General features: G+C 45.2%; 2 protein-coding genes across 10 annotated transcripts in view; one reads left to right on the top strand and one right to left on the bottom strand.

Annotated features, from left to right (window-relative positions):
- The window catches only part of LOC147126748 (uncharacterized), a 282,315-nt gene that overhangs the window by 53,483 nt on the left and 201,417 nt on the right, over positions 1–27,415 (bottom strand). For all 9 annotated transcript variants that reach the window (XR_015084604.1, XR_015084603.1, XM_086021734.1 and 6 more), the window contains one exon: positions 10,446–10,569. The gene's annotated coding sequence lies outside the window, so the exon portion shown is untranslated. The remainder of the gene's footprint in view (positions 1–10,445; positions 10,570–27,415) is intronic.
- tafa5a (TAFA chemokine like family member 5a) overlaps positions 20,731–27,415 on the top strand; it is a 100,622-nt gene continuing 93,937 nt past the window's right edge. The window contains exon 1 of the mRNA XM_086021725.1: positions 20,731–21,450. Coding sequence (XP_085877851.1) covers positions 21,339–21,450 — 112 coding nt within the window. The 5' untranslated portion in view covers positions 20,731–21,338. The remainder of the gene's footprint in view (positions 21,451–27,415) is intronic.

Below are 27,415 nucleotides of genomic sequence, written 5' to 3' on the forward strand. Positions count from 1 at the left end.
AAACACATTTCCCATCGGGCTACAAAGGAAGTTTGTACACAGGGCACCGCCTACAAATGAAATGTTTCTTTAAAACTCTTCATTGAGCAGTCCCAATTTTTGGCGCTTGAATGGAAAAAGCTGAAGAACTTGTTAGTGACCTTTGGAATTGCTCGACGGCCGCTCCCCTCCGAGCGCACAGACCGTGTGGGAACGTAACTATCCCCGAGTTCTTTGAAACACACCAATGCTAAACGGCTTAAAAACTCAACTTATTAGCAGCACCTGAAAATCTGCCGCAACGTGAACAGGGAGCCAGTGAACAGAGGCCGATACTGGGGTAAAACGGTCATGAACTGGAGCCAGATGTTCTGGTAAATTTTAGACACACACGGGATTCAACTATGCCCAGAGACGTTTCCCTTCTGACTTAACTTCAAACTTGTAGACTTGATAACTCGGTGCGTTCATTCAGCCTCCGTAGGCTGAGCAAAGTCTTGTACTTTGACTCTGGCGGCGTTTCCTCTGAGCTGCCGCCTTCGCCGCACACCTCCGCGTACAGTCTTTTGAAAGGATTTTTGTCCAAGGTTACCCTGACCCATCATTTTTCAAAAGGCCCCGGCAATTTTCCACTCACAATCGCTGGAGCGGCGAAATTGTTGTGAGCGATGTGATGTCTGTAAATAAGCTTTGGCGGAACAGTTCTGACGCTCGGAGCGTTTCGGGAGGGCCAGTGGGCAACAAATGATGGATGACAAGGATGGAATGTGTGCCAGTGTGTGTGTGTGTGTGTGTGTGACGGCGTCCAAGCAAGCGTCATGATCTGAATTGCGTTATGTGCACGTATCACCTAAATCCAAAGTGATGGCAATTCTTCCATCTTCTTAGAACGGGCCAAACTTGGACTCGTCTGACCCATGAGTACGCTAAGCGGATCATGTGTTTGTGTAACTTTGCCAGCATGTGTGTGTCCGCCATGTGAGAGCTCATCTCGTTAATGGCAGCCATCTTTTGTTACCCGCTGACAAGCGCGACCGCTGTCCCACTGCCCCTCAATGCAGTTTCATGCTTGGTTGAAACATATCGTTAGGCATCTGGACACCATGATGGTTTCACAAAGAAAAACGGAAAAAAAAATGCGGCCTTTCTATCACTACTTACCATATCATTTATAGGAGGAGAAAATTTGAAGTTCAAACTACGCTCTTTAAAACTGGTGGGTTAAAAGTAACCTAAACTGGGTGAAATGGCTAACCCGGTGCTAGGTCCAAAAGGGACCGAGCCATTGCCGGGTTATACCCAGCACAATTTTCTTGAAATAACAATCACATATTAAATCACAACCGCAATGTTGAGGGAAAAAGAAATTGCAATTACCGGTCGATTCTTTTTCAAAATAGTTCAGCCCAACTGTCAAGGATAATTGGCGCTCGATATCTGGTTACCTTGTTAGCTGTGAATGTGAGTCAATACCGCAAACTACAACTTTTCTTAAACACACGTTACAGACTGCGGTGAAATTTGACTGCGAAACAGTCTTTGGCAAAATGAGATAATTGCTTATGACTGCCTGAGAATAAAAACATCCATTTTGATCATATAAACATAGTAATGAACCTCTATAAACACTGCTATTGCTACTTTCGCAAAAGGATGTCGCGTTAAATGAATCAATCTTCCTCTTGAAGTCCCACAAATGAAAAGGCAAACTAAAAAAAAAGAAGAAAAAAAAAAAAAAAGCGTCCTGTCGAGCAAATCAGCCCTTTAAAACCACTGTGGGCTTGTAAATGATGTGTTGCTATCGCTGACTGATTGCTCATTTCCATTGCCGGCGACTTTATGAGGCTTGATGGCTGAACATGTAAAATGCATGAAGGTATAGCACACTACACTCTCGCCTTGATTGGCTAATTTAACAGCCTGTGAATTCTGCTGTTAGTTTACGCTTAATTCACTGAGTGCCACGTTGTCGGATTAAGGCACATACCAAACTCCCGTCATTAGCGCTGAACAGTCCTTATTTTTGAAATTGTCATGGAGCAACAAACGCTAGTTTGGCTGTGGTCTTATCCGGGCGAAAGTTGGCAAACGCCGCTTCAGATGTTGCCCGACTTCCTTTGCGTGTTTGCCGTTCCCTTTATTACCTGCGATACGGCGCTATGTCAACGCGCTTTGCCGACCTATTTCACGAGCCTTAACACCGACACATGACCCCCACAGTGCACACGCACCAACACATTCTCGTGCGTCCAAATATGCCTTTCAGATGCTGATAAACAAGATACGGGCGGCCGGGCTTTGACCCTCTCTGTGTTAATCCACTCAATACGGCGCCGCATACACACACACACACACACGCGCGCGCCGTATTGTTTATTCAGGCTGCATTCAGTCAATCTGATGCAGCACAGAAGCAGACAAAGAAGGTAAAGAGACTCAGTCAATAAGACCTTCTCTCAAACCGACTCTACAATCCGCGTGCGAGTGTTTCAAACCGCCGATGATGAAAAGCTTTATTTTGATATCCTCCGACCACAGCACGTGCGTCATTAAGTCGAAGGGCAATTTCCTAATGGCGTCATTTGGAATGCTGTTGCGCTCGTGACGTTCAGCTTGCACTGTTCAATTACACAACCGCGTGGAAATAGCCAGATGCGATGGTAATCACAAGTCGCTATCGTGACGGACTTTGTTGTTTTTGGCGAGTCATTACAACCCAGATTGCTTTGCAATGTATGCCCGGCTGTTAACGGTCGACAAGTATTGCGCAGTTGTGTTTTATTTGCGCAATTAATATTGATGGTGTAGACTTTGTAGAGGAATGAGCAGCCTTGAACACTCATTTGGTACGACTGAGTCCTTGAATATACAGAACTACTTTCGACAGTGCTATTACAACGCTCTGGTAGTGCAGACGGTGTGGGTTTGATTCCCGGCCAGTGCCCAATAGCCATCCGGCGGGAAAACTGCGCCAAACAAATCATGCGAGTAACTCGCTGTGGTAACTCCCGATGGAACAGTCCAAAAGTCGCAACATATAACAACACAACAGCTACGGCCTATCGTCTGGGAGAGGTGACGTCGCATAGGCGCCAAATCACATTTTCAGCATGTTGACGTCTCACGTGTACATACAATGAACAAAGTCGAGAAGTTAGCATTTTCAAGCTGCAAATACATGTTGAGTTTGTGACAGCTAAAGATGAAAATATTCAGGCTGGCTGTACACGCTGTAGTGTCGACTAAGTGTTACCGAGCGAGGCCTAAAAGCGCCTGGCTCAACAGCTCCCCAAAACCTGAGCTCATCTTTGGAATCACCCTCGAAGGTTTTCCCAGAAATTCAACACCTACAAAATAATTCATATCTCAACCCCTGTAGATAGAAACATAATCCCCCCCCCAAAATTGAGAGCTTAGAAATGTGGCTTTCACACAGGCCTGAGTTTATTTTTATTATCAATCTTTACTGTTTCAATGGAAGATGTAAAAATAAAGCGTCAGTGTAAGAGAAGCACTAAAAAATCGAGTGGTAATCCTATTCTGTTACAAAACCATCGATATTGTCGATGGCTACAAACATATATTTTAACCATATATCACGTTCAACTGGTTCAAAGTCCACAAGCGCGTCGTCTATATCACTGCACTGCCGTTACTCATTTCAGAGCTCCCGCGAACGACGGCGTCCGCCATTATGACTCGAAAGAATTCCGGAACACCCTCCGCGGGCTCACGGCGTTGTCACCTGTATATTCTGATGCATTTAATTGGTTAAGAGACCGAGTATTGCATTTAGAAAAAAAAAAAAAAAAAAAGACGTATACGCTCTCCGGCTTTAAGGGTAGAAAGACGCAACAGCGCTCTAGTGGTAGAAATGTGGTTATGAGTCCCAACCGTTTGTGAGAAGCAGAGCTGCGACTAATGCAGGAGATCCCTGAATTTTTTTTGTTACAGTTACAAACAAGGTACATTATAAATGCTAAGTTTCACCGTTACAGTTTTTAACCTTTCTCCTTAACATGACCGTTTAAAATGCACTTCTAATAACGTGTTGGCAAATCCAGTTGTCATCTTTATGCTAAGCAGAATTGTTGGCGTCCGCTGAAAGCGACTAATAAAGTAACTTGTAATCTAACTCAGTTACTTTACTGACTGACGTAAAAAGTGACTCAGTTACTTTGCAATTCAAGTAATCAGTAAAGTTACTTTCAAGGCAACTCCGGCAACGCTGCTTAACGCATTCTCAGCAATGGCGAGGATGTGAATGGACCACTCGAGAACAAGAGTATCGAGATGAGCAGGTTGATCCCAAAGACAAGATTAATTGCACTCGACGCTACATTGATTGATTTGGATTGTATCTCCACTTATGCACGCATAATGTGACATTTGTGCTCCGGGATTCAAGTTCCGAGACAAATTCCTATATTTGTAGCTTTTAAAAATGCCAATTTCTCTTACCCTAAGAGTTCCAATTAAGGGAGACGTTTCACAAAATGTCACGGAACATGTCCAGCATGTACATAGAACGTGCTTTTCTACTAATTTGTACAAGGACCTGCTCGGATATGTCATCATCTGTCGGACAAGATAGTAGCGTGGCAACCGTTTTGTGAGGCAATTTGGGAATGAAGGCAAATGTGATATCATGAATGGCAAACACATTTTACATTGGTTTTCGACGAAGTATCATCGCATATATTTTTCTCATCAAAACCTCTACAGTTGTGATTGCGATGAGCCCTCTTGAGGCTCGCCTATTGAATAAATGGCGCAGCGCTGTAGCGGCAATGGAAACGAGACCTTGGATATCGATCACTTGCTTTGTGGTTTTACAAAAAATGCCAGTGTTGCGCTGGAAGTTACACGACTTTAACCTCTCCTCCTTAATATTTATAGGCGGTAAATAAACCGACGATAAAGGCAGCTGGCTCCCCAGCGCGGTGCCGACCTCCACCAAGGCCTGCGCAGCACGGTTTAATGGCTTCCCGGCTAATGCTACATGCCTCGAGCGTGTTTATTGACGGCCGGGTTGTTTTTAGCTCTTTCTTCTGCTGCCAAGAGCAAGTGAATAGCTCGTTGGCTAACTTTTGGTTGACTGTACAAACAAGACCCCCGTTCATAATTGGCAGGCAGAAGGATCTGCGAGTGGAGAATATTTTGAACTCACAAAAACTTCCGCAGGTTTGTGCAAACGAGCCTGTGTTATCATTGTACCGCTTTCTATCCGCATGTGTCCAATTTTTTTTTTTTTTTGCGTGCATCCGCTGAATTTGCATCTGTATGTATGAGTCCCGAGACTTGCGGGCCATTTTATTATCTAAATGGGCCCAGGCGGCGCTGAGCTGGAACCAATCACACAGAGCCTCTGTGATAGGAATCCTGCAGGGTGGGCAGCACAAACTCCCCCCCCCCAAAAAAAAAAAAATCCTTCACTATTCCACCTCGAATGTGACTTTCCTTTACTTCGACGATGCGCATAACTCTGCCACATATGACCATTTTCAATAACAGCGCTCGTCAAATTGCCTGCAAATGCATTGTAGTGAAAAACATTTCAAATAGCCTTTCATCTTGCCTTTCCCATGCCTACATTTCAATGCTTTCAGCGCAACAACAACCTTGATAAAAATCGAAAAAAAAGTGTCTTGTTTGCCTTAGCCATGTGCTGCTTTCTCTCGTATTTTGGGATTACTCAATGAGCTCCTTTGAGATACGATGGAGATTAAAGTGCGTTCACTTCAATTAATAATACAGCAACTCTTTTCCTGAAGACTGTCAGGGGTTGGCTATATTTTGACACCAAATCGCTTGATTTTAGATACATTCTGTGATTGATGACGGATGGATCTGTATGAAATGCTGCGCTTCTGCAAAAGACGTTCTTCCACACGGCAACTTGAGCTGCCGTTGGCGGAGGGGAGTCCGTTTTACTCATGCGCACGGGTTAAGGATGGATATGGCAAAGAGCAGTTACGCCGCTAAATGTTTCATGCAGCCTGAATTGGAACGCGTGCATCCCCGGGGAAAGACGAACAGAAGCAGCCAAAGGGCCGCTTGTAGTTTGAGACGGTGTGCGGGTTACATTCCTGGAAAGCCGCTGGACAGAAATGCATGTCGCGTGAAGGAAACGCAAGTAATCCTCAGACAAAACACAAACGCACGCTATTAGTGCAAGTCCACTCATGCATATCACTAAAAGCTGAAGATCTTAAAGCGTAATCCATCTTCAACAGCGGCTTTGCCGGTGTCATCAAACCCATTTCAAAGCATCTGGTTTCCCTTTTGCATTTATTCTGGGCATCAAAATCCATTTAGCCGTGTTTTGAAGCTCCCTAATTCAAATCAATAACAAATAAATCTCTCAAAGTCTCCCCGGGGGCTATTTGAGTGAGGAGATGGTGAGGAAGCAGCGGGAATTACATTAAATTAAGCCACAACCACAGCACAGAATTAAACCGGAGTCACAAATTAGAGCATCCATTACGATGTTTATTACTGGGAAGGCTCCACTGGAAGGGATTCATGTTGGCTATCGACAAAACCGATACATAGATGGAATTTTGGCGCACTTGCCAGATAACATCAATGTTTACACAAAACCATCCCCAAATCGGCCGTTGCTGCCGTGCGGAGCTGATGTAATATTTTTGCAACACCTTCAGCCGTGACACAAATACCGAGCTGAGCCGAACCAATGTCAACGTCGATCAAGAAGACAAAAAAAACCCCCCAAAAAAACCACACACACATACACACACAGACACACGAAACGACTACAGCATCTTCTATTCTCATCATGTCAGTGTCTAGATGTTGGCTTTGTTCTTGCATGCGTCGTATTTTTTTATGTCGCTGCCAACGCTGTCGTAAAATCACAACAAGCGATGCCAATGGGGGCATCCAGACCAATTGGCCCGGCTGGGCAGGCTTTCAAGGCCACACAGACGCATCCCAAACGGTCCTGAATGGAGCTAACGCCAAAATACGACATTGTGGTTTTTCGAGCCTGCTCGAGCAAAGCGCTCATCAAAAAGCAGAGTGCATGTCATTGAGCCAGGTGGTATCTCCAGGTACAGTCACATTTGGCCATTCACTTCACACCCGTCCGCGCCTAGCTGCTTTTACCAGCAGAGCGGGCACACGGAAAGAGGCTAAATTTGATCTAAATGAGTAGTGAGAGAAAGGGACGGCAGGGCTTTTTGGAACGTGCGCCCCCCTTTGAATCCAGTCAGGGAAATGAGGGCCGGCTGTAATGAATTCATTAAGGAAGTTGCCAGCAGCTTGTGCGCTCGTTCAAATTGTCCTTCTTTCAGTCAATTCCAGGACGTTGCTTTTCACAGGGGAAAGAAAGAGTCGCTAATGCAGACAGGTGGTGTGCACTGGACCGTGCAGAAAAAGGGAGACACACACACAACTGGCATACCAGAGCAGAAATCTAGATGCGTTGGTGAATTACAGCAGGACAAATACTAGCGAAAGATGCAAACGTGTGGAGATGAAAGGCAAGACCGTCATTGAAAATGACTAGCGGAGATTGCGTTCTTTTTTCGAAAGCCTCAAAAGTTAAACAGCAAACTTGTCTCGAATTTAACGAGATGGTAAACATCTTTTCCTGTTGGTTGCCATGGTGAATGGCCCTTAAATTCCCTTTCAGCTCAACATTTTTGCATCAAATGTGCAGCGAAAAAAACAGTCCAGGCGGATTACCTTGCAAAAAGACAAATTCCGTTTTTGTTTTTTTTTGTAGTCAATGCCAAGGTGACAATACTGTCGTTGTCTCAACGTTGATTAAAGACAAACTCACTTCTCCGCACCGTCCTCGGTTGTAGTGGCCCCACCCCCCAACTCATTTATCCAATCACGTCATGACTGTCCATCTGTTGGCCATTAATCAACTTCAAGATATAATTTTCATCGCGCTGCGGTAAAGTCGACTACTAGTCGACTAGTCGGTTCAACCCTCGTAACGCATAGGTGATATTTCTTCCTCATGATTCTAGTTATAAACCCTTCCTAGTGGTACTGTGTTGTTTGTGACTTTTTACCATAAATCCCACTAAATTTGCCTTGAATACACTTGTGGACAAAAACAAGTCGTACATGAGGTAAATCACAATACCATGCTTGAGATGATAGCCCACGCACACGTAACGCGTATCGCGTGCTCGAACGGTGCCTTGATTTGGCTCGTACGAGCGGGCACTTTGCAAAGGGCAGGCATAACAATATCGTGACATTTCATTTCATTTGAGTCATTCATTCCCGTCCGCGGCCTACGCCGACTCCCTGCGTCAACCAAAAGTGATCGCAGGCAGGCAGGCAGGCAGGCAGGCAGCAGAGGAGCGGCTGGCAGAGTGACTGTCTGGTAGACGCGCCGACTGTGCCCAGTGGCGGATTAATGTGGTTACTATTGAATCCCCGGGTTAGGAATCGATCGCTTGGTGCGCGGCATGAATGCGTAAGGAGGCGGGGTACCTGGGATGCTTTTGTGTGCGCGCGGATGCACCGCTTCTATCTTTTGTGCGCTGTGATCTACCCGAGAGCCTTTGTGAACTGTACGTTAACCCTTGGTAATTACATCTGTGGGCTTACGTGTGCGGTGCGTGCAGGGCTGATTTCGTGATGTGTTTCAGGCTCCCTTGAATCCGCTCTAATTTCATTTTCTTTGGTGATTTGTGCAGGTGTTTGGACCACATGCTTCACAATGAGCTCCTGATTGAATTGGACAATGCCGCGTGAGCGTTTGAAAAAGCCCAGGTCAAAGTTATTTTCGGTGACGCAAAACAAACGAAATAAGGAAAACTTCGTTTGAAGTGGGGAGCTTGGCGAACAAGGGATGGAAAGCGAGAGCATCCTAGCTTCATTTCAGAATCTGATTTAATTAATCTAATTTTAGAAGCAGTATTATGCACGGCACGGTATGTACTGTTACGTTTTTGATTCGTGAATGGTTTCTTTGAAAATAACATTTTTGTTCAGTTTTTACCACACAATACTTTGCGCGATTTTTTTTAACCCCGCGCACAAGAAATACCCAAACCTACAACCAACTAATTTATAAAATAAAACTCAATACGGAACACAAACTATAACGAAACTTGCAACAGTATTACAACCCTGACTCGGACTTGCTTTTACTTTCAACTTTGAAAAACATTTCCTCACCAGATATCACCTCTACTAAACTCCGTAAACCTTCCCGCCTGCTTTCTTATTGTCGCTAACGTTGGGCATCTTTTGAGTACGCATGGTGATGGACTGGCCCGTTTCTCCGCAACTCTCTTTGCCTTTAGTCTCCCGTAGTCTCACAGTACATGTATTTACGTGTTTGTGAGGCCTCGTCTTCCTCCTGGGTACAAATTGCGGATGCTCTTTTGTGTGAGAGCTTGCAGTGCTGTCCTACGCCGCCGTAAACGACCGTGTCAGTCAAGAGTGAGCGATATTATCTTTGGAAACGCATCCCCTCCCTTCTACTACTACATACCCTGTATTATCCCCAAGTTCTCCTTTATTCATTTCACTCAAGGCAACAGCGTCCACTCCTCCCACTTAGCGGCAACCACTTGCCATCCGTTTTCATCAACCCAATTAACCGTACCTGGAGAACACGGCCTCCGGTTATCTGATGCAAAGATCCAGCTGTGTTTGCGTTTCATCCGCCACCATCTCTTACTTCCTTTGACACAGTTGTCATCTTGTGAGGCAAGCTGGTTAGCAAATCTCCCAGGGCAATGCCTTGAGCCTTCACGTCAACGTGCTGTTGGATGCTTCCTGATGAAAGCGCGCTCCCTCAAGAAGGTTTATCAAGGAAATTTAACGCGCAACCATTTGCTGCAAGTTGAAAAGAACATATTCCCCTGCTCTATCACGGAAATGCTATATCATAGAAATCTGCAGTTTATAGTGATGGTTTTTTTTGCTCACGCCTTGACACTTGTGCTCAGATTAACATAATATTTTCCAAGACGGATGATAGTGCGCTCGGCACATCTTTATTTTTTCGTGCCGGGACAAGTCTGGTTTACCCTGTTTGTTGATATAGCCGGCGCAATGCCCCCGGCGCATCTGAACAAGTGTATACTAGATATGAGACTAGCTAAAAGCAGGTCTCACTTGTGACACGGGTGGTGTAATGCGATTGTGGCGGATTTGGTCCAGGACGCAGACGTGTGGTTGATGTCATCGTATTTCATTCATAAATCTCTGAATCGTTGTAGAAATCAATTAATTGAAGGGACTATTATAGTTGTCATCTGAAAAAATATTTTGATAGCCTCCCACACTGACTGCACAGTACAACTACTTGGGGGAGCGGACGGACGCACATGGACGCACGATGGCGGGTGGAAGGCAGTCTCTAAGCGTCCACTCCACAGCGGACAACTTTACATCACCCGCAAGTGGAGATTTTCTTACAGTTCCTTTTAAATGCACTTTGCGCTCGCCGATCTGCATGTACCTACCTGCCATGTAGACTGCGAGTCTCTCTCTGCGCTGAATTTAAAGGGAATCAGGACAGCCGCTTTGATTGGTCAGGAGTCGGTCGTTTTCCATCCTCCCGCATTGGTGCAAACGCCCCCCTTCTACCTGTGTAGGAAAATACCAAAAGAAAAAAACAACTCGTTAGAGACATAATATTTTCTAATTTATTTTATTTAATATTATTATTAGTTGAATATTATTAATCATTTATTATTATTATTATTATTATTTATTAATAATATGTTTTTTGGAATTGTATTTTTGCATTTTTTTTTTGCAATACTTTTACCTTGTATTTTAATAAATGTGTCTTAGTTTGAGGGGTTAAACTAATACTAAGAAAAACAATGCTATGGTCTCTCCATCTCCATAAACGAGCCACTGTGCTCAGCACTCAGCACGGCTCCCCGTTAGTGCCTCATTCAGGATCAAGGTTCTATTGGCATTTTCATATACAGAGCGTCAGCATGTATGCCAGCTTTAAATGTTTCTCACAGCGTCTTGCTTGGCTACCCTAAGCAGCCCAGAGGCAACGAAATGAAAAATAACTTTGTCACTTCACAAAAGACACCGTTTAACCAAAACAGATTTTAAACAGTATACATCAATTTGATCGCGCCGCGCCAACTAGCACGCTGGAAGGAGTGGGGGTGCGTAAACAAACCGTCCCACCGCTGTGCTAAATGCATCCGAAATCGGGGGGATATTTTGAAGAAAACGAGATTAACGGTGGTGGTAATGTTAGCGGCTCAGCTGAGGCTTTAGATAATCATATTTGCTAAAAGCAACATCGTAGCAGCGAGCGTACCACATGCTGCTGTCGAGTCATGAGGATGTTCAGCATCCTTGCGGCCGGTTAACATGCAAGATCTTTCAGAGGCTAAATAGTCACAGCTGTTCTCATTAAATATTGATCAGAAAAGCGTTTAATGTACAGCGTATGCACTCACTGGTTTACTGCTGCGGATACACAGACATACTGCATGTTTTTTTCCTTGCTAGCGCTTGAAAAGTAGAGCTTTCCCTGCGACGCGTGTCCTTGCCACAACAGTATAAACGCGGCGCGATTATTACAGGCTTGATCGGCGAAAAAGAAATGCAAAAAAAAAAAAAAAATGCCTCAACAAAGAGTAGTCGTCATACTGCATCGAAGCAGCAAAGAAGTTTTCTATAATGACACATACCGCGGCCACTGTTTGGTAAATATTATGCCGCGGTTCTCATGGTGCCACTAATAGCTACAAACGGAAATGAGCAAAAGCATCTTTCAATCGGGGCGGCTTTCTTCTTGAGTTATCAATACCGGGAAATAATGTCTTGATGGCGGCGTGAACTGATTCATCGTTTACACACGTCTGCGTTGCTTGTAGCTATTTGGCTTCCATGACTGCACTAGCTGGTTAATTATACGAATGATTAACTGATTAAATTAACAAATCAATTACACCCCGACAACAGTGCTTCTATATTTTATTCTAGGCTAAAGGAAAATAGATTTGTGTAGCTTTTATTTTTTTAGACAAATGTTGCCGCGCCACAGGTGACAAAATGGCATCCATTTATATTCGTAAATGAGCTCTCAGTATACTATTTGCAAATCAGTGAACGAGCAGTGGAATATTTTATTTTTAGGTTTGGTTTAATCGTTTGCCAGTTTATCGAGTTTTTAAAATTCTTTTAACAACTGTCTAAGTCTTGGCATACTTGTCCTTTGTACGGTACTAAAGTATTTTGAACACACGAACTGATTCCCACTTACGATAGAGCAGAATATAATAAGCCTTTATCAGTCGCCTTTATTAGTCGCCCGATGGGAGGCGTTTGTTTCACAGCATTAAAGCCAGTAGTGGCAGCTTGCACAAGAACATATGGCATTCGTGCAGATGTGAACGGATCGAATAGTTAAAAATAAAAAAAAATTATCAGGGGGGGTGAAAAAACATGAATACATCATGTACTGTACAAACAGAATAGTATATTTTGCGCTCTGCACTGTATGCGCTGATGTCAATGTGAAAATAAGCAGTGACATTGTATGTGACACCTATACAGGGTTCTGTTATGGTTCATTTGGAAAACAAAGCAGAAAAACAGAGTGCAGAAGGAAGTACTAGTCATTAAGGTTAATACATTATACGGTATATTCAGCTTTTTAGTAAAAACGTCAGGTTGACCCTAACATGAACTTAATTTGACGTTCTCTGAACTTTTGTTCTCGGAACCATCAGGTCAGAGTCCCAATAATGTAAAACCAAACCTAAAATAGAGCCTGAAGACCGCACACGAGGAAGCCGGATGAAACAAATTGTCAGGTTTATCGTGGAGGCGAACCCAAATGCAGGAGGCAAAAATCCTTCTTTTAAGACCGTAATGTAGAGGAAGATAGATGGTTTGAAAGAGAAGTGAAGGAGGCCATCTGTGCCCATGCGACGGAAGCATCAGTCATCAGGAGAGGTGGTCAGCGACACGACTTATCCGTCATTTAACGGCGACGCCCCCGCCGTGTCATCCCGGACACTTCCAACACTTATTCGCACCGTACCTCGTGACTCTAATGACTCCTCGCTTGACAGCCAGGCGGACAAACGACCTGACCTGACCTCGACGACTCACGAGGGTTAAGCGACGCTATGGGGGTTAAGCGCCGGCGGAACCTGCCTACCACTCAGTCAAGGCAGTAAGAAGATGAAGAGCCCGAGGCGACGGGAAACAGCTTGAGTCGCATGAGTCCATTTCAAAGTGGGTCATCCTATAGACGCCAAACTGTACCCTTTCAAAACCACATTGATACGAGGGAAAAGCATCGTTACCATGGCAACCCATGCGACATATAGATAACGCTGGATCAGCCGGGCAGGCATTTAGCGTTGCTTTTGTCTACTCCATGCAATTGTATCGGAAACAGTGTTTTGTTGGATTTACCCGATTTTATTTCATCAAGTGGTTTCACGCACACACACACAAAAAAAAAATCTTTTGTATCCAGATACATTTTTTAAAAAGACGACATCGACCGTGGTGATGAAATAAAAACATTTTTAAGTATCTTCTTAAAAAACGCATACGGATCCCGATGATTTATTTTGTGCAAACACTTGAAGTAAAATCGAGTAAATTCAACACCGTTCCCCCCCCCCCCCCCCCCCCCAGTGTAGTTAACCAACAATGCCTGTGTCGTCTATCGCAAAGTTGCGCACTGGCATTGCAGAGGAAAGCGGCGGCCTTATCAGACAGCTCCCCGCATGAAAATGGGCCAATTTAAAAGTACATCTTTATGTGAATCAGTGATAATGCGCTGCATAAATTCCCATCCGCAGTCATAAGGTCAGCGGCTTACATCTGTGAGAGGATTGTGAATGGTGCACAGACGCGTTGTGAATGTCGATAAATGCGAGGGGGAACAAAATAATTAACGGCGTCGGGAAAATCCACTGAAATGACAAAAACTGGTACTATTAACAGCCTTTAATCATCCCGCTAAGAGGACAAGTCATCTTTTCTAATCTTGGGTCAATCCATCTTTGCATGCCTGTTTCTTTCCTTTCCGTGCTCCCCCCCCCCAAGGACTCATTTAATCCTTTTATTGCTCGCCATTGTCAACAATTGTGTATTGGCAAGCAGCAGGACACAACCATGTTGTTTTCAGCTAATCACAGGTATAATTCATCGAATCGCTTGCGCCGCCATTCTCGTCACTTTGGCCCAAGCGATTTAGGACCTGTAGAAAAATAAAAAAAATAAAAAAAACAGGACACTGGCTTGGTAAATGAAACAACATTGTAATTAGTGCTATTAATTGTGTCTGCCTTGCTATGATATGCCAAGATGGCTCCCTGTACTGAGGGCTTATTTGAAAGATTAAAAAAGGGGCTGCTATGCCAACAGCGGTAGTTCTTTTCCACTCAAGTCTTTGTCGAGGCAGTCCTCTCCGTGGCTTTGTTTGCAGGTTGTCACCGAAAAGATCGTTGGCCAGCTTTGAGCCTGGCCAGTAAAAGCAATTTGGGGGGCGTGCGAGGGGAGATACCGTTAAACGTCGGAGTAGATGAGCCGCCTCTTTCGCATTCGACGACTAATCAGGCGTGCTGGCGTTTCTCAGCCACTGGATCAAAATTGTCATTTAATCGCCACTCCACTGTATCGCTTTGTTCGATTCTTTGGCCATGCTTTTTAAACCAATTAAAACAATTAAAGTATAGCATGGTGAGGATTTTCGTTTGGTTGGAACTGGGGATGCCAAATGTATCGTTTAAAAAAAAAAAAAAAAAATGCACCTGGGAATGCTGATAGGGGCCGAACAACAACAAACAAGCAACCGCCGGTGCTTGATAAGCAGCCAGTTTCTCTTGTTGAAGCCTTCACGGGCTTTCTTTGCTCTTTTTAATCATGGGGTTTTCATTAAAACTCAGGTGGCAGCATCAACTCTGTTTACAAGACACAATACATTCCTCAAAATTTGAACTGCGGCTCGAGCATGTACAACTCGCAACCAGAAAAAAACACCACGTCCACGTACATGAAAAGGACCAGAATTGTTGCTTTTCCGTGACGTGGACTGCGGTGGAGGACTTTCTCTATCCGCCACAAAACATTTTCATACGCTTTGTTTCGTTAACAAGAAGCCGGTAATTCGCTGCCAGGTACGGACACCGAAAGGAACGTCACGTACGCTTCTTTATAAAAAGCAAAAGTCCAAATATGGAATAAGTTGCACAAACGATGCAAGTTACCAACTGGCAGCTTGATTAGATACTTAATTGCTGTAAATAAAGTTCTCTTTGTTGAACCTAAATCACAACAGTCAAAATGGCGTTGCAATGCTAAAGTAACGCTAGCATCAAAGCTTTGACACGACATCCCTTGAGCTTTCTCTACCTTCATTTTGTAGCCGTCTAAGATTATTACGCTTGTTAGTAGCACGGACCCCGATCCTGCATTTTTGGATCTCTTTCCGGGATTGGCTATTTTCTGCTCCGCGGTGGCAAATCGGCTTTTTGCATTTGAATTTTGCTGTTATTTTTTAACCTGACGACAGGCATTGGTACCCTTTTCAAAGCTGGAGAAGGTGTCGGTGCGCTGCGCGGGAATTGCAGAAATTGACGCAGTTTTGGATACTTAGGCACGACTATGTTGGGGGTATCGGTTGTGAGTGGGAATTGAGTTACAGGATGCTCGTCTGGACTGATCGAATAAACTACAAGGTGGCTGTATGTGATCTAATATGGACGGTGAACATACTGCCTGAAGCATCAAACCGACGGGAGAGCCCTCCGCCGTCGCTGGATGCGAATCTTTCCGTTTTGCTCCTGCACGAACCTCGCTTTCAGATCATTCATATTTTTCTTTACCAACACGGAGTCCCGTTACCGAGGAACGATGCCCACTGGTTAAGGAGCTCCTTCCTGTTCGACAAATGCTCTTTTTACGGGCGTCAGACTGTGCCTGGCAGATTTAAAGCAACAGGAAAACACACACACACTGTGGCTTTGATTAGAGCAGCGCTCCGTGCTCATCTTCTGTTTCCAGGCACTCGCGGCGGCGCCGCCTCTCCCCCAAAAGCTCACATGGACGCATTGGGGATTTCCACACAAATATATTAATTACCATGCAAATGAGTCGGGGAGCCGTTGACTTAACGCATTGGCTATACTTCATTTCAGAACCCGCAAAGGCAATTAATGGGTCCTTGTTCACAAGAAAGAGAATTGCCTGCACATAATAGTCAAAGAGCCCCCGCCCCCGCCGCCCCCCCCGAGTGAAACATGGCACCGAGAAACTGAGAACGCGGGGCAGCCGTCGCGTCAGTGCAACGCACGCCCCATAATAGGATAATAAAAACCTCTTTCATCAGGTGTGAATAGAGCAATAGAAGCGACAAAGCAACACAAAATCATTTCCGACGTGATTTGTGAGCACTCCCCGTTCGTTTGCACTTTTCGCACAATCCAGGCGAATAGGCTACCTGCGGTGCCCAGCTGCAGCGGATGCCGTAGCGCGCGCTCGTATTGACGGTGCAGAAAAAGCACGACGTTAATTAAACGCGCAAGAGATCCGGCCTCTCCGCTGTCATATATAAAAAAAAAAATGTCAAATCTTAAGTGGGAAGCAACAGGGGAGAAAGGAGGCCTCCGCGTTCGAATCCGAGGTAACCCGTCGCTATGGTGATTATCTAATATCGAATATGATTTAATATGTGGCATTGTAAGGGGTGAGAGGCAGGTGACAGTCACAGGGGGATTATTGCATGTCGCCAGCTCAAACAGAGGAAATACAAAAGGAAAACTGAATAGCGGAATAAAAAATACGTACCACAGAACTTGAATCGGAGACGAATGACTATTATGGTACTCGTTTTACTATAAAAAGACACACGGATCGAAAGGTATGGCCTGAAATGATGTTGTCACCCCTCCGTTCTTACCGCACAGGTGGCAACACAGCTTTGGCTTTGTCATCTTTTATTAAGTTGCTCCTCTTCAATTCATAAAATAATGTAGCCTTGCTCTATTTATTTGGCCCGTGGCAGCGTTCCAAGCCGCGGAGGCAAATACAAGCAAAGGCACCTGTTATCCATTTGTAAACGACAGTCTCGAAGACCAGCGGGGTTGGGGGGTGGGGGGGGGTTAAACAGGTGGGCCACTCTGTTCCCACACGCTTGTTTACCTGGGATCAACATTTAGCCCCCCTGCCGCAAGAAATATTGTCCTTGGGCTCTGCTCGCTAATTTCCAAAGGATGAAATCATTTGCACATCACCAGTGGAGGATTGAGATGGCACCATTTCCCACGTCTGCAATATCCGCGTGACGTAACATCGATGGCGGCCCTAGCTTGAATGCTGCCCTCTGTAGCTACACGTCGCACATGACAAAATTGGCTACTGCATAAGATCACGTGTTAATCATTCTTTACTTAAATCTCATACCGCCGGCAAAGGGCCGAAACCTCCCACGTCCAAATTTGGCGAACTTTCATTTACTATTTTCATTTTCACAAATAATCTAAAATGGCTAGCTCACTTTAACGATGCAATGCTAATGGCTAAACACGCCGTTTTGGGGGGTCTCCTGAAAAGTAATGATTTACAAGGATCCTGCCCGATGCTGGTGATATGCTGCTGTTTTAGTTAGCAACTGTGTCTAATTGCGCATAGTAGTTAACTCTTTAATGTCTGTGTGGGAGACAGTAGAATACAGTCTATAAAATGAAATCACATTTTTGAATGGCCTTTATCTATATTAATTGGATGACTTATTGTGGGCTGACACTATTTTGAGAAACGATATCGTCGCCCAATGTACGATCACCATTTTGCACATTGACCACCATGTATATTATTCTGGACTTTCAGACTCCACCGGAATTTCGACCTTTATGTATTGTATATTTTTGTTCCTTGTACAGATGCTTCACGTTATTAATTTGGCATGCCTACTTTGCCTTGCCGTCGCCATTTTGGAGACCACCGGAACAGTTGAATGGATCGATAGCTATCGAAACATTCATCTGTTGTATCAGGCCTTACATGTGCTTCCATCTTAAAGCTCTCTTGCTTGGTGGATATTTCAAAAGCTCTCCTATTTGTTTCCTAATCCAGAGACAGTAAAACGGAGCCGTGATTGGTGCCATTTGTTAAATCACTGAGAGTTGTTTGTGATCAAAGCGCTCCTCGGTGGACTGGCAAAGCAGAAGAAGAAGAAAAAGAAGACGGCGACGCTTGTGTCTGGCCAGATCAAAGCCGAGCAGGGCGGACGGAAAGGTCAGGTCTGAGAAGCTTGGCGGGCGGAGAAGATCAGTCCCGCCACAAAAAGGCGAAGCTCCACACCAGCGTTGCTATTTGTAGCACAATACACTCAGGATAGCTGATTTTACATGTCCACTACAAAAAGCTTCCATTGGCCTCCCATATTGGCCCAATTGCTTCATTAATTGCATATAGACGCCTCCTACCTGGATTAAACTCATGGGCAGTTTAACAGACATATGAAGTCGCCAACAGATTGAAGTCCTGCCGGAATGGTCAAGGAAGGCAGGTTAACAGGGTAGGAACTCCTGAAAATAGATCTCTGCCGTGGAAAAGGATAACACTCCCGAGAGCAGGCCCCATTCGGTGTCCTCAACTGCTTCCCGCAAAAAAAACGGCACATCGTATTTCATTGCGGCTCATCTCTAAGGAACGCCTTTCTCCGGCGTTTCAAAGCATCTCGCGAAGGTTTCGCCTGAAATCCTCCGCATCTCCATATTAAGGCGCCGTTACGACAACGCGGATATGTTTGTCAAATCCATTTCAACGTCTGCACAGGCCAGATCGTTACTGCAACGCACCAGCACCCGCGCACAGAATCAACAGAGGTGCGGGCACCATGTTGATTCATGTTGCCAGAGAATAATGTGATATCGTTGAGTCAGGTCTTTTCACACAGCCAGGAGCTTTTTCGGAGGATTTGTGGTCGCCAAAGTCGATGAATGTGTGTTTTGTGCTCCTCATTTTCAGTGACAATTTTGTGTAGAGGCAAAGCGAAGGTTCAGGTGCATCTTTTTAATTTGATCTAATCTCCAAATTGTAGTGCCTTTAGATTGTGTTGAGTGGAGTGATTAAAAAAGGAATTCACCTGGCAGAGAGACAGATCTCGGTGTCAAAAAGCTCCAAATCAAACAATCAGGCGGATGCGCGGAACAAACCCGGGTAATCGGGCCCTGGTCCAAATCCCCGGAACAAACAGATTGGTTGGAAATGAAAAAGACAAAAAGCTCCAATAGTGACAATCTGGCACAAAGGGACGAAGGAAGTGACAGGTAAACAAGTCACAGGGTTCTATCAAGGCATGATGGGTGTAATAAATAGAAATGGCTGGCAGGCACCGACTTGATGAAGTTGTTCCGTTTTAACGAGAAGAGAGGCCATGAGAGCTGCTTTTCTCCAATGAGTCCTCGCGGAGGATTTGAAAGTAGTCAAACGGAGCAATTACACACAGATTTAGCGGATTACAAGGAAAGGCATATACTGCAATTAACCATTTTATTAGTGCGCTTTTATAGTTGGTTTTAAAAGACGCCCAATTTGGAGCTCATTACTGCGGCGAGGCTAAACGGGATAACTTGAGTGCGTCCATTAATTAATCGTTCATTCGGTGGAAATGATACCCACGTTCGACGGGTATTTATACAAAATAGGCTACCGTCAGGTGCAATTTGATTCCGGGAGACAAGCGGGTGGGTCTGCTTCTAGCGTGCAGCCGTGACCTCCACGGCAGAACTTTGTACACTTAGGAAATGTCCTGATTCAAATTACTACAGTTACGGCGAGTTATTTTTGCAGTTGACAGACTCCATTTGTAAATGATTTGATCAAATATTCATGAGGTATTATTAAGTGACTGAAATGTCAATCCCGTCCACACTAAACTAGGCCCTGTGCCCAATGCTAATTGCTAAGTCCTGAAACCTTTCTGAATTGAGCAGGCGACTGGTTATTCCATTGGAAGGCCACTTCAATAGCTACACCTGTTCAATATGTTCTTGTACAAACCACCTGCTCATTCTATTGACGGCCAAAACGCAAATAGTCTTAACTGAAATCTGATCCGACGCGGAGAGCGGCGAACCTGATACGAGGTTTTGGTCAGGTAACCTTCCTGTCATCAACAAAGGGGCGGGGTTCAGCCAAAGAGAAATCTGCCAACCAGAAAATCCTGCAGTTATTTTTGGCATTTTGCCCATCGATTTTCTTACAAATCAATGTCAAGATATAACAGCTAATAGCTAATCAATGTAAATAAATAGCTGAATAATACCTGAAATCAATACAGAGCAGGTTTCATTTTTTTTTTTTTTCCGGACACAAATTGGTGCCCTCCAGGTGTGCCTAATGGCGTGTCCCATTAGAGCCTGCACATGCACCTGGAGTATACGTTGCTTTGTGGGAATATCAATCATCCACCGTCGACTCCAAAAATCAAACCTATAACATGTGCAATATATCAATAAACAAATGTGAGCTGTCAAACCCCGTTGATATTGTGTCATAAGATAATCATTTCCCCCGGTTTCGCAACCTCACGGGGCTTATTGCCTGACGTAATATCGATTATATGACGTGCAAGGTTTCACTTTGGACATCATTGGAGGTGCGCGCTTTGAGTCTCTCTCTCTCTCTCTCTCTCTCTCTCTCTCTCTCTCTCTCTCTCTCTCTCTCTCTCTACTTCCCAACCCTCCCTCCCTCCCTCTATTCTCTCTCTCTCTCTCTTTGGTCTCATGCGTTCACCATCTTCCAGCATGCATGCTGTGATCTACTTTCTGCCCGGCTCCCTCATGTCGCTGCTCCATGCTTAATCACTGAGCTGCAAAGGACCTCACTGTTATTTTGGAGTGGCTTTGGTGCCTTTTGTGAGCGTGTGAGTGAGAGGCGGGAGGGGTGGGGGGAAAAAAAAAAAAAAAAAAAAAAAATCACCAGGCAGCACAGGTGGAAGGATCTTTTACGACGCTGCGGTATAGATGATTGAACACTTGGAGCATCCACTCAGCGCAATCAGCCGCTGGCGCGTCGTCCTCGTCGGGAATTGAGATTCAGTGCACTTTTTGGGGGTTGACAACTAAAGGAAATCTTTTTTTTTAATTTTTTTTTTTTGGGGGGGGTGGGAGAACAGCCTGGAGGATACAATGTTTTCTTTTGCGCACCGGTAATCGGACTACAAGGGGAGCAAATCAACCTTTTTCCTCCCACTTGCTCCAGCCAGTCGTTTCTATTCTTAAGAGGAAATAACGCGGGAGAAATGAGCTTCACAAGAGCCCCATTTGGATTGTGAGCGGTTTTCATTTTTTCTTAAGTAGCCCCCACACCCCCACCTCCCACTGTCTTTCTCCTCCGCGTGCTCTTTCATGGCATCGCTGACCCGCTCGGCCAGACGCAAGGACGCCACTCGCTGGCCGAGGATGTCGTCAACTTTCTGGGCTTTTGTGCTCCTCACCGCGCTCTTGGTTCTCTACTGCGGTAAGTGCTGACGCCCGCGCGCGCGGGCGCGGGTTGGCCCCCGCACTGGTGCGCAGCGGGGACGCATGTTAAACCGGAGTCCTCATTGAACACACTTTTAAAAATGACATTACTATTTTTTTTTTTTTTTTTTTTGGGGGGGGGGAATGATTGTCACATTTTTATGACACGATATTTATTTGACATGCATGAGTGACACACTGCCTTGCTCATGGGCAGCTCAGTCTCAAGTGCCTGAATAGAGCCTGCGATCCCATGATCATGTAACAAAACAAAATTGATCTGCATTGTAGCTCCATGTTAGACAGGAGGACAAGAGTGCCTTGCTCAGGGGCTCCTGAAGGGGAATTGAACCCACTCCCCTTCTGTATAAAAGCCTCATTTCCAACTGCCACATTATTCATCTGCTTTTGATACTTTCTTAGTGAATTGATTGCTCGGAAAAATGTGCCTTGTGTGTTTGATTTCTTTGCTTCTGCAATGTAGCCATATAGGCCTGATGCAGTGTCGTGTAATCCCCCCCCCCACACACACACACACGCACACACGTCCTGGGGGCTATGCCGCTGTCGCAGTGTGACTGAGGTCAGACAGTCATGTGTCAGTCATCCCGCTATCAGCACGAAACAGTGACTCCAGAGGATGCATCAAAAGCCCAAACTCCTGGCGAACAGCAAGTTCGTCCGACCTTATTAGGCAAATGTATTCGCGCACACGGACACGCGCGCTTGGCCACACAGGGACTGTCTGTGTTTCCGAAGCCCACTTCTTTTCCTTTCTTCTGCGAATGCATGTGAGTCACGCGTGAAGAAAGATCCAGCTGGAACGCTGCGCTCCAGCCCACTGCACGTGGAAAGGACAAACAAATAAATAAATAAATAAATTGTATACCATTAGCCCCTCAGCTAATGATTATTGTAATCATCCTGTCTTGAAGCGCATTAGGCATTCATAAGCTTCGTTGGCTTTGCACTTTCATGAAAGCAAGTTTAATTGGCTACCTGTATATACAGTATAAATAACATGCTGCGTGCTGCATTCAAAACTGATGGGAAGAAATATCCATAGACGCAGGCCCAAAAAAAAAAAAAAAAAAAAAAAAAACAACAACCACGACAAGTTAGCATTTAGTTGGTGTTGTGATTGCACTTTTCTTAGTAAGACGTCTGAAATGTCCTCTTTTTTTTTTCCAAATGCACCTGTACTTTTTGGGCCCCGGGAAGGATACAAACACTACTTTTGTGTACATTTTGTAAGGCTTGGTGTAGCCTCCGAAGCATTGTTTTGATACCCAGCATACAATTTGGGAGCATTTCTGTCTGTTGCTAGCCCTTGGAAATGAGACAAACTGGTCAACTGGAAAATATCCATGTAGATTGCACCTTTTTTGGAGTATACGATGGCTTGTCACTAAGATATTCTTTTCTACCGTTGAAACGGACTTGTATCGCTCGAAGCCATAACCGTACCTTTCGAGTCCTGGCAGAGGTGCGAAACGTGGTGTGTATTTCAGCGTTATTGCTGTGCGTTAGTGCAACTTGAAGCCTAGCGGGCAGAAACAGAGCTGCTCTGCACCGTCTATTTCCCGACAGTCTAAAAAGTTTAAAGCACCCGGAAGAGCTCACAGCTTTCCACCTTGAAAGATAAGCAGAAGACCGAGTTTGCTTTGTAATCACACCAATGTTTAATCAATCGGGAGGCCCGGTTTATAAACGTCTGAGGTTTGGAGTCGGAGCGGGAGCCTTTTTTATCCTACGCCACCTTCGGCCATGTCGATTGATCTGCTTTGGGCCAATCAATGGCGGCGCTGCGGTGTTTGTTTCAGTCAGCAAGTCTCGACGTCCCCCCCCCCCGAGGAGCTCGACCTCGCACCCGGCAACACCTGGCCGGAATAATCTGTCTTCTGTGCTTTGGCTTGTGCTTTCATAACATATCCGCCTCAGCTGTTTGCTGACCTCAAGCTACAAAGCTTTCGGTGGACTTCAGGGAAGGGAACCTTTTTGTTTTTTTTGCTCGCTGAGTATTTGTGCTGAAATGAATCTGATATTTCTCACTTTTTTTTTTTTTTTTTTTTATTTGGTGCAGTAGCTCCCGAGTGCCCGCGTTTCATCTTCTCTTGGCTTGTTCTTACTTTGGCTCCTAATCAATTCAAGTGGAGCTTCTGAAGACTCTTTCTTTCAGCTTCGACTTTCTTCTTGTCCCTTCGTATTTTCTCTGACCTTCCTCAATTTCCTCCTCTACATGTTGGCTTCCCACAAACTTGCACCATTTTCTCCATTGCGCTACATTTTTCCTGCTTTACTTTTGACTTCACTTTCTGTACCGAAGGTCTGAGCTGACGACTGCACTGAGATCTCTGCTCTCTCTCGATGTATTACCCCTCTCTCGTGCAACCGTGAAGTACCCTGTTGTCTTGCAAAAGTGACTTTTGTTCATCTCGCTTTCCATACAACCCCGTGAATAAAACGCACCCATGTATAATATAGACATATTTTTGAGATTTTGTACAAAAATAAACTAAAGACTGACATTTTAGGTGGGATACTTGGGCGGGGGTTAGAAAGCAAAGGGTGAAGAGTCTCCGTCACCAAAATGCATGGGTGCAGGCCGTAAATGGAGTGATCGATCGTTACCAATAGCCTCTTAAAATATACACACTCTTGATAATCGCCGTGTTTCCTCGCTTTGTGGCAATCTGCTCCTTCCTTGACAATCGCGCCATGTTTTTGTGGTTGAATAAAAAACAATACAATACAGCATATTGGACGTGGAGCCTCAAAACCAGATCGAGGGCGGCAGTTTTTGAGTTGCAGCACATCAAATGGCCACCAACTATCATTTTTTGGGTGATTGTCCACTTCAGTTACGTTGGGCTGCATTGCGCCGTGCGTTTTTGCTTCCTCTAAATTCGCCTGCACTAACCTGTGAAGAAGATGTTGCAGCATGTGTTTTATTACTGTAAATTACAAGCCTTTGAGTGTTATGGGTTACAATTCATAGTTCGCATCCTATTGCATTGATGTCGATTTTTTTTTTTTTTTTTATCTTTACATTAAGGGTTTGAACCAGGTGTCTGGGCTTTTATGTTGCGCCAAAGCGTCGGATTGCGGGAGCTCTTTCATTACAGCTCACGTTCATATGGCGCCCGTCACCTAGAATCAACATCCGACTTCACACGTCTCCCCTGTGTCCCTCCAGAGGGGGTGTGGAGGAAAGGACCGAGGAACTTGACGTCCTTTGATTGGGAAGAGAAGAATGTGTGAGCCGCGGCAGGAAAATGAGGGCGTTTAAAGCGGGTTAATCCACAGGGAAGTGGATAGAAGGAGGGCCAGCGAAGAATAAGAAAGGCGAACCCCTGCCGAGCAGACAGAGGAGGGCATGGTGAGAAGGGAGCAGGGAGCAAAGCGAGAAAGAAGGGAATCAGTCGGGGAGAGACGAGAGCGAAACACTGGCAAGATAAATGGCAGCTGCTCAACAATTTAACTGCTCGAGCTGTAAGAGGCTGTTTCAAACTCTAATCACACAAGAATGCTTCACTAGCTGCTGATTACATTCTTAAAAAAAAAAAAAAAAAAAGACAATCTGCCTCTAGCTCCCTCCTCTGGAACCTCTTCTTGGCTGTACGTTTTTTTTTTTTTTTTATGTATCGCTTTTTATTCATGAGGCTGTCGTCTGCTCAAGCTGGGCGAGCTAATCAGTATGCTAATCTTAGCTGTCGGGTTAGCCACAGTTTAGCATGCCCGCGGTCCTGATGAGGGATGCACTTCCTGGCGCGCCGAGACCCGAGGCGACTGCTGATGCATGGGGGTCCTCACAATGCCGCCTTGTGTGTGCGTGTCCACGTTAGCACGTGGACACGCGCACTGTACATGCGCACGCCGCGCGAGCGAGAGCTCGCGGGCTAACGTCACACCTGCATCACCGCGCACATTCGCGGTGCTTTTGAAAAGATGCAGTCATCCAACTTGCAGTTACTGGACAAAACCAGAAGTACAAACACAACTCAACACAGCGTGTGGCAACAATTGCTATTACCACTACTTTGATTGTATTGAATCTAGTGTGTCGTGTGATTTTCATGTAACTTAAATATGAAACCTCATAACGTACAATGAGCACGTTTTCTAATTAATTTAGCTAAATAATTATCAATCTTACTGACATTGCCTCGACCGGCATTTCCCAACCTTTTTTTTTCGTACCGAGACACATTTTAGATGAGAAAAATGTCATGATGGCACACCAGCAAACGTCAAAATAATTCATCTCAATATACTCCCAAATGCAATTCACTGTGTGTGAAATCCGGGCCCAAGCTATTCTTCTGTTGCACGGGTGGCAACAGGTGGATACGCGGATTAATTGTACCTTCTGTCATATTGTTCTGTCTGTCACTATCCATTATAGGTAGATGAGCAAAGACACATTATTAGTCGTAAATAAATGATGACATATCACCCTGATTAAGTGAACTTGATCATTTCCGATTGGGAAACACCGGACTAGACAGACGCTTACCTAGTGCAGGTGTACCTAATGAAGTGTCCGTTAGCGTGCATGCCCCGGACAAAGCAGTGATCCAGATGTATGCATAGTTATGTGTGTTATGTTCTCTGCGCGCTCCGCTGTGCTGTCTTCCACCCGTTTGTTTGGTTTGTTGTTTGACCAGGAAAACGACGGACTGCTCCGAAGCGCCGGTGACGTGTCTCTGATAGCTGAGGCATGTAACCGCTGCCACGGCGCAGCATATACATATACCTCCGAGTGCACGCTTCCAGACAAAACGCTGCCTTTTTTGTCTGTGATGTCTGAGAAGCTTCGGCCGGGGCTGATTCACCAGCCGGGGAGGGAAGGGGAAAAAAAAAAAAAAAAAAAAAGGAACGGGACTAGGCTGACCTCACTTGTAGGTGAACACGTGCGCATATTTGAATATGTTATCCTATTTCCAGCATGGCCCGGAGCCTTCTCCTCTGCAGGGAGGGAAGCTGAGAGAGTAGCCGCTGTCAGGGAGTAGTCGAGCGGCCCCGCCGATGGCCCGGGGAGCTAAATTCATAAAAGGAAGTCAACTTGTTAAGCCTTCCTGCGAGAAAGGGAAACGCCACATTATGGACCCCGGGAAATTGGGCCAGAGTGCGTATACATATTTGAAGAGCTTTTTAGACGGCAGTCTTGCAAAATTTAAAGAGAGCGATGAGCATTTGTGCGAGGCGACGGAGGGAGGGTCGTATTTGCAATTACGGCATAATGAGCATTCCACATACGGAAGGCCTCAACTTCTGTAAGTCAAGTAAGACATATTACCAACTTGGATTATGAAATATTAAGCAGGTGCGGGATCTCTTTCGGGCCCGCTGACATTAAACGGGCCTGAAGACAAGCATTCCAAATGGAAGGCTCGCGGCGATCCGCAGGTCGGCGTCTGGCGGGCCGCCGCGCTTGGCTGCGAGGCGCTCGGCCCATCCGTCATCCCATCGGCTTGAAAATGTGTCGAGGTCAGCACGCTTTGAGGCAATTACATCGCGCCCAGGACACGCTCATTTATGGCTGACGCCAACAGCTTGCGCCGTTCCGGGAACATCTTCACCGGGAAAAAACGAGTTGAATTCGAAACCTACCTTTTCAATAATGGACTGCGGTTAAAGTTTGATGAGGAGCATCTAATCGGCAGTCTTTTCGGTACGGTATTTTTATTTTATTTTTTTTAATTACCATTGAAAAGACATTGATCACGTGGGAAAGCTAACTGAGGCGTAGCCACATTTCAAAACGCCGCCTTGCTAACAAACAACAGCCTCGCCGATGCTCACTTTGCATACCAACTTTTTTGACAAATACTCTGTCTTCGATTTCACAGAGGTTTCCACGGTTACCATTGTTGTTTGCCAAACTCCATGTGGAGCATACACCACACAGAAGCTGCTGCTCCTCATCTCACACTTCCTCTCTCACATTTACTGCCAAGCTG

The sequence above is a fragment of the Filicampus tigris genome, chromosome 22 (genome assembly GCF_054856515.1).
Source record: "Filicampus tigris isolate MCC_2025a chromosome 22, RoL_Ftig_1.0, whole genome shotgun sequence".
In the NCBI taxonomy this organism is placed as follows: domain Eukaryota; kingdom Metazoa; phylum Chordata; class Actinopteri; order Syngnathiformes; family Syngnathidae; genus Filicampus; species Filicampus tigris.